The sequence below is a fragment of the Chenopodium album genome, chromosome 4 (genome assembly GCF_948465745.1).
Source record: "Chenopodium album chromosome 4, dcCheAlbu1.1, whole genome shotgun sequence".
Classification (NCBI taxonomy): domain Eukaryota; kingdom Viridiplantae; phylum Streptophyta; class Magnoliopsida; order Caryophyllales; family Amaranthaceae; genus Chenopodium; species Chenopodium album.
In genome coordinates, this window is record NC_137837.1 from 73,150,358 (window position 1) to 73,157,722 (window position 7,365).

At 37.3% G+C, this 7,365-nt stretch overlaps 1 protein-coding gene across 3 annotated transcripts; it reads right to left on the minus strand.

The window, feature by feature from the left end:
• Positions 1–988: 988 nt before the first annotated feature.
• LOC145629295 (COP1-interacting protein 7-like) lies at positions 989–7,365 on the minus strand. Of its 3 annotated transcripts, none has more exons than XM_081681854.1 (10): positions 7,004–7,365; positions 6,617–6,799; positions 6,268–6,410; positions 5,697–5,728; positions 5,558–5,610; positions 5,316–5,468; positions 4,923–5,173; positions 2,707–4,400; positions 1,794–2,360; positions 989–1,323 (listed from the first exon to the last, which is right to left on the minus strand). In XM_081681854.1, exons 1-10 carry the CDS (start codon positions 7,060–7,062, stop codon positions 1,279–1,281), a joined length of 3,180 nt encoding a protein of 1,059 aa, XP_081537980.1. In that variant the 5' UTR covers positions 7,063–7,365; the 3' UTR covers positions 989–1,278. The 3 variants fall into 3 exon arrangements, with proteins under 3 accessions (XP_081537980.1, XP_081537979.1, XP_081537981.1); XM_081681855.1 differs by lacking the exon at positions 989–1,323 and adding an exon at positions 1,523–1,660; XM_081681853.1 differs by having other exon boundaries at positions 989–2,360.

Genomic DNA, 7,365 nt, shown 5'->3' on the forward strand with positions numbered 1-7,365 from the left:
AGTGAAAGCGGCAGGGATTCTGCACTTCAGACACTCTATCTCAACGACAAAGATGTTAGTTTTTTCCTGCATATCGCTCCTTAACCATCCTTAATACCCAGAAAAAGGAAGAAATGAAAGAACTATTTCTACCTCGTTAGATGCCATAGAAATTCCATATCATACCATTTTTATTTTTATTTTTAATTTTGTTCCAGATTTATGTTATCCATGAAGAACAGTATGAAGGTTATCAAGAACAAGGTCTGAAATATGAAAAGGGGTTGTCAAAATTCCCAAAGAAGCCTAATCCTGGCTATATATCAAAGAAAGCCAGCAATGGAAGCCATGAAATAAATTACATTGACGATGCATCCTCCCGGAAACTATTAGAGAGTACACCCCAAATCCAAGAGAAAGACATTGTCTATTTGGATGATATGAAAGAAAAGACACTGCCTCGGAGTTATTACGACTATGAAGCTACTAATCTATCTCCGAATTCAAATGGTGTAGGAAAAAGAACACTACTTTGCTGTGACACAAATGCTTATCAGCCACTTCCTCAGGAACCCTCAAAGAAGGAAAGCAACAAGCATAACCTCAAGAAGTTTGCAGGAGATGATAACAAAACAAGAGTACGAACTGAAGCATCAGGCAATTTACGCCAAAGCTATGATGGTAGGATGAAACAAGATATGCAACAAAGCAAGAAAAGAACATTAAATGGTTTCTTTGAAAATGAGGGAGGAGATAGAAACAACTTTTTATTAGGTCATGTCCATCCCAAGCTTCCTCACTATGAAGAGCTAGAAGCTAAGTTCAAGCACCCAGAAGCTGGAGTAGGAAACGGTAGTAAAACTAATTAGCAAAATAGAGATTTTCTTACTAATCTATGGCTTAATGTAGATATACTTCACTATTTTGTGGATAAAATTTTCATTTCAGCCAAGCAATGCTTTCTTGTAGCCTAGAATAGCATAAAGATAGCAAGGGGAAAAAAGTAGGGGGCGAAAAAACAGGACCAGGTATATTCAAAAAAATTGCATTACAGGGGTATATAACCAAGTACATACAGAGATATCAACCCAAAGAATACAAGCCATAAACAAAACTATAAAAAATCAAGTTGAATAATGTACTGGATCAAGGAATGATATGCACACACTATAGCCTAAAGGACTTAAAATGAATAACTCACAGCTAGATATAATTCACATGCTCTTGAAACTAAGCAGCAGGCATCAAAAGTTGATTTGTGGAACTGGTGATCCTTGTGCCATATGTTTATCGTAGTGGTTAAAATTTGTGCAGCAAGGGACCCTCGCTCCCTTCCTTTATTATCTGCAGTATAAACATGAGAGAACCATCAAAACCGGTGTATAAAATTATCTGTGTTTTCTCTACAACTTATTGTGACGCTTTCAGTCTTTCTTTCGATCAAACATGAGAAGCTTCCTGAAACCTTTAGCAGATTTTGGAGAGTTTTCAGCACCATCCCATTTCTTCCTCTGGATGGGATCTACACTCACTTCATTAGTTGGTGGAGGAGTTGATTCTTCTATCTCGGAAATTTCTGTAAAGCCTAAACTATTCCCGGTTTTAGTAGCTTGCTCCTCTTCGATCAACGCAGAACCCAGCTGTTTGGGAGGCGACTCTGGCAATGGGTGGATGCTCAATTCTGGACCAGATTTATAATGATCATCAGAAACTTTTTCCTCTTTTGGAAAAGATAGAGATTCTTTAGATATTTTATCATTTTTTTCCTCAAGTAAATCCAAATTTGTGGGATGATCTTCAACAAGGTTGCCTACCTTTTCATCTGAAGAATTGATCTGTGCTACTACTTTAACATCTTTATTGATGATTGAAGAAGTAACGTGCAGCTCTTTAATGTCTTTTGGATCCTCAGTCTGTACTCCTTGCATAGAGGGCAACTCCATTGTTGACGTTGGGGCGCCAATCTTTTTAGTACCCTTTTCCTCCTTATTGTCTGCAACTGATGAACTTACCCCGTTTACATTTTTAATGACAGCTTTTTTCTCCGAAGGCTTGTTTTTTTCTGCATTCACTTTCTTGGCATCTACACTGGCAGTCTTCTGTGATCCAATGTTCACATTAGCACCTTTTACCTTAGTAGCTTCTTTCTTCGGTTGAGTACTTGGGGCTATTGGAGATGTCTTTGCAGCTGCGAGTCGTTCAATGGTAGAACTTCTGAGGATGGGCTTAGGTTTTGACTTATCAGAGCTAACGGTAGATGGAACTGCTTTACTTCCTGTTTGAGGCTTTCTAGATGTTGCCGGGTTACCACCAGTTCTTTCAGCAATTCGCTTTTGCCTTCGAATAACTAACTCTTCCATTCTCTTTCTTCTTTCTTCATCCTGTCAATAGTGATCATAGAGAAAATGAATAAATGCAAATGGAAATAAAACGACTTGACAGATAGCTTATATGTGGGTACCCTAGTTCTGTATTCTTCCGTAAATCTAGTGCAGTCCCCCCTCCCCCACCCCACCCCAACCCCCCAAAAAAAAAACAAAAAAAAAGTATCAGGTAATAACAATGCTCTTTTTAGCAAAACAAAGAATTTAGCTGTTAAATATAAATTATAAAATTAAGAATTATATTTGAGCTTTGGAAGGTTCATTGTAATTTGATTTCAAAAATGTACTTGAATAGCATTATAAGCTGCCTACTATGAAAGATCCTTCTAGAAATGATAAATACCTTCTCAAGTTGGGTCTTGGGAGTAGATGTTTTACTGCCAAATGTTGACCTTTTAGGCCCTGGTGTAGTATCAGATTTAGTTTTCCTTAATGATCCACCCAAGGTTGATCCACCCAAGGTTCTTGATCTAGGGTCCTTCGTGGAAGCTTTCCCACTCTTTTTGTTGTCAGGTCCTTTATCATTAGAAGAGTCTACACTCGCATCTACATCTGATTTCTTAGCAGGATCATTCACGGACATGTAATTTTCAAAATCAAGTTCAGGACTCCAAGATGGTTTTACTTGTTCCACCACGACATCATGATCACGAACCATGTAAATAGCATCCGGTTCATAGAAATTATTTGTTTCAGACTTTTGCTGAGGAGCTGTTGTTCCATTTTTAAAGAGAGTGGCCTCAACCATATCAGAAACAAAGCTAATATCAGTCTTCACTTGGGATTCACGGTGGTCATCGGTTAGTCGCCCCTGAATCATGAGAGAATCATCAATAACATCTTTATTTTTCTTCTCATCCTGATCAGCTGAAGATCTCACATAATCTCCTTCAATAAACCTCTGATGGTTGTTTCCACCCTGGTATGATGCTACATCTGATTGTTTCCCAACAAACCAATCATCACTAGTTTGACTTTTGACTATGGAAGAATGGGAAATATCATCAGACAGTGGCACTCGTGCATAACTTTCCGGCTGTTCACCTCTTTGCGAAAATAGGAATTCCTCAGGTGCACTACCCCTTCTCAATATTGGGAGGGTACTCTCACTGGGGTCAAAGCCTTGAGCAGAGATTTTACCTGTGTCATCATCATGTCCTGTACCCTTTCCAGTAACTAGAAAAGCATCAGTAGCAATTGGTTTCTGCTTTGATCTCTCTTCTGCTTCTGGCTTGAATGCAGATGAATTTAGCTCATGGGACCTATCTGTGGTAAAATATTTCTCTTCAACCAACTCCGAATGTGGCTGAGGATTGTTAGAATCTGACTCCTCCTCCCTCATTAACAGCTGCTGCAAAGCATCCCAATTTTCATTTCCTTTTTTCCCATTCTTCACTGAAACATCTTCATCATCCTGGCCAGCAGAACCATTAACAGAGCTAAGGTGCTTGGAGCCATTTCGTTTTTTGTGATGGCGAGAGGTTGACTTCTTATGCTTCTCAAAGGACCCAACTGCTTCCTCCAGCTGCTGCTTGAGGGAATCACCATTTATATATTCATCCTCATCAGATGAATTGGTCTCAGAAGACCCATCCTGTTCTCCATCTCTTTTGTTAGTAATATAATTAATATTGCGTATAACAACTTTTCTTGAACCTTTTTTCCCATGCTTTTTCCTATGAGAATGCTCTGACGAAGAGTCTGTCTCAGAACCAGATCCACTGGACTCAGAGTATTCCTCACGATCTTCCTTCTCTGATCCCCGTGCATTAGAGGCTTTTCCCTTCTTTCTGGATGATGATTTGCGATCACGGCGATCATATGATTCATGATTAGCAGAATTATTAACATCAGAAGGCCATGGCATATTTGCAGGGTAATATTGTGGGGGAACCTGCATGCCTGAGTAACCATAGCCTTGATAGGGGGGCATCTGCTGATACATGGGACCCTGAAAGTTACGAAGGTATGGCGGAAATTGTTGTGCCCATGGATACGGCATTTGTGCTTTTGCATCAGTTGGTTGAGTCTGAGAATCTACATTGTATTATAAGAAAGATTTCAGGAAATAATCCAGAAGATGTTTACATTTTCACAGTGATAACTAAGCAAATCGACAGATTTGTCTATGGTCAATCCAATACAAAGGTATGGACCAAGGATAAAACCAAGTATGGAAGACTGATAAAAATGAAAACTGACATGGTATGAAAATCTTTAACCTGGTCTATGTGTCAAGCAACATGATGGGAATGGGGAATAAGCTATATAAAACCAGTTTTAATATCCATAATATAGTTTGCAGCATAAACCACATTAATTAAAATGGTACAGACTACAGAATATTAAGACCATATAAAGGTTGTAGAAGAAAGATAAGTGAACCCGGAGATTGATGCAAGCAACAGTTTATATATTCTCATCTGTACTTTTGTCTGTGTTTGTGGAAATTTGCTACATTGGGTATGCAAGTATCAGGTGGGGTGCTATTTATGCATCTTAAACCGGAGAATATAACATGGAACGTTAGTAGGAGATCGGAAAGTATTTCATACGCACCTTGGGTTGCATCCAAACTTCCATGACTAGTCATAGAATCAGACAGTGACACATCTGTACTTCCGTTCTGCTTCCCTGCAGTCATGAGACCTTGGGAAGGATCATTTTCTTCACCAGCAAGAATAATTCCAGAAGTTCCCAAGAATGCCAATTCGGGTTGCACCATAGCCTGCATTGCAGCAATCTCATCCACCCAAAGCCTATCTTCATTTTTCTTCTTACACAGATCCTTGAAATTTATGCAAGCTTCCCTAAATGTGATAACAATGCAGATATCAGACTTCAGTCAAGCCAAATAGAATACCAAGTTTGTGAGACTAAAATTGAAGTCCGGCTTTTTAGAGGTACGGAAGTTGCAACATTATTTGCAGTCCACGGTTTACTTGTATGTACCTCAAGCGTGAAGCTCCAAAAGCATCAGCAAACAAAATGAGGTCATGCAAATTATTTATTTCAAAGCCAGCCGCCAGAGCTCGAGCATAAACCATAGCTTGTTCTTTCCGGAGTACTGCTTTACGAGTTTCCACCACACGCTGCAAACGGGCCCTATAAAGTGAAATGCAAACAACCAATTACTATCAATGAATTTGTTGACTTCATAAGTTTCATATGACAACACTTGACAATTTCCTTACTTGGAATTTTCTTCCTGTCCAAGATCACTGCTTTCATCCAATTCCCCTTTTGTCTGAAACAGCAATTAAACAAAGAAACTATCAATAACATTGCAATGAAAATGACAAACAGATTAATCTTGCTTGAAGGAATTCCTACCTTAAACGAAGCACCTGAAGCAATAGCATTTCCTGTCAAAATCCAGATTCAAACATTCATCAAACAACTAACAAATTTCTGGTCTTACATTGATAACATTAAATTTCTGCTTACGAAATTAAAATTAAGGATTTCGGTTTCCGGGTTTATGAAATGATCAAATCAAACATCGTATTTTCCATTTCCAACATAATTAATTACAGACATTCATAGTTGTTAAATATACAATATAAGTACATTACACCAAAGTAGACAAAAGCAAGAAAAGAAAAAGATCCCAAAAACATACAAATAATACTATAACTACTATACTATTACCAAAAGAAGGAAATCATTACAATCAATCAAACTCCATTAACATAAAAATTAATGATTTAATTGAAATGATGATTACTCTCCACTTTACCCACCTCACCCAATACATTGATTTAATAAAGTTCATTGCATCATAAATCTAAATTAACAAAATCCAGTCAAACTAATCTCCAACCCAAATAATTACCAAATCAAAAAAACAATTCAATAATCCAATAAATCTAATCAAAGAACAAAACAATTCTCCCTTCATTACCATCATTATCAGTCACAACACCACCATCAACAACCGCATTCGACGCCTCGTATGATTTAATCGAATTCTCCAACTGCGAAATCTCTCTCTCAATCGTCACAAACCGTTCTAGAACCTCCGGCGTACTTACAAATCTCACAAACCTAATTAAACCAAATCAAATCATTACCCAAAATCATCAAATTAAACCAACTTAGAAATTACACAACATTTCTAAATTCAATACTATCTCCGTCTCAAATTATTTGCAACGATCAGACATTTTTCTACTCAAATTTTATATCAAATCGTTGCAAATAATTTGAAACGAGATAGTAATAATAGATAAAATCAACTAATAGATGAGTACCTGAGTACAGTTCCTTTAGTAAACCAGTGAGAATTAACTGAAGAAGAAGGCGGACGAAGTGTAACAGAATAACCACCTTTAGAAATCTGATCTTTAGCAGATCGTAAATGCGCAATGAACGGCGCAAGTAATCCATACGCTAGCTTCTCATTCGATTTCCCAGCAAAAATTACCAATTCACACCTATATCAAGTCAAATATATAAAATCAGTGACGAATTGTTACATATTATACTACCTCCGTTTCAAATTATTCAAATTATTTGCAACGATTTGATATAACGGCGTGAATATAAAATATCAAATCGTTGCAAATAATATGAAAAGGAGAAAGTATAAATCATTAGATTATAACTTTTTTTTTATATATATATTATATGATTTAAACCTGGTACGAGTAGGAGTGAGCTGGAAGAGGACGTAATCGAGACGAGTAGTAGACTCCATTGATGATGAATGAAGAAGTTAGAGGAAGAACAAGTATTGTGATGAATAAAAGTATAGAGAAGAAGAAGGTGAAGAATTGATGAAGGATGGTTAATGGTGTAACAGAGACATTCTTGAGAAAGTACAGAGAAGAGAGAAAAATAAATGATAATGTATTAAGGTAAAATTGGTAGAATTTTTATTGTTTGATTATAAATTTTGATTAGTTTAGGTTCACATGGAGTGAACAGAGGAGGAGGGAGGAGAGAGAAAATGGACAGCAAGAGGTGATGAAGAAGAGCACATGGGAGTGAGGGGGAAGAA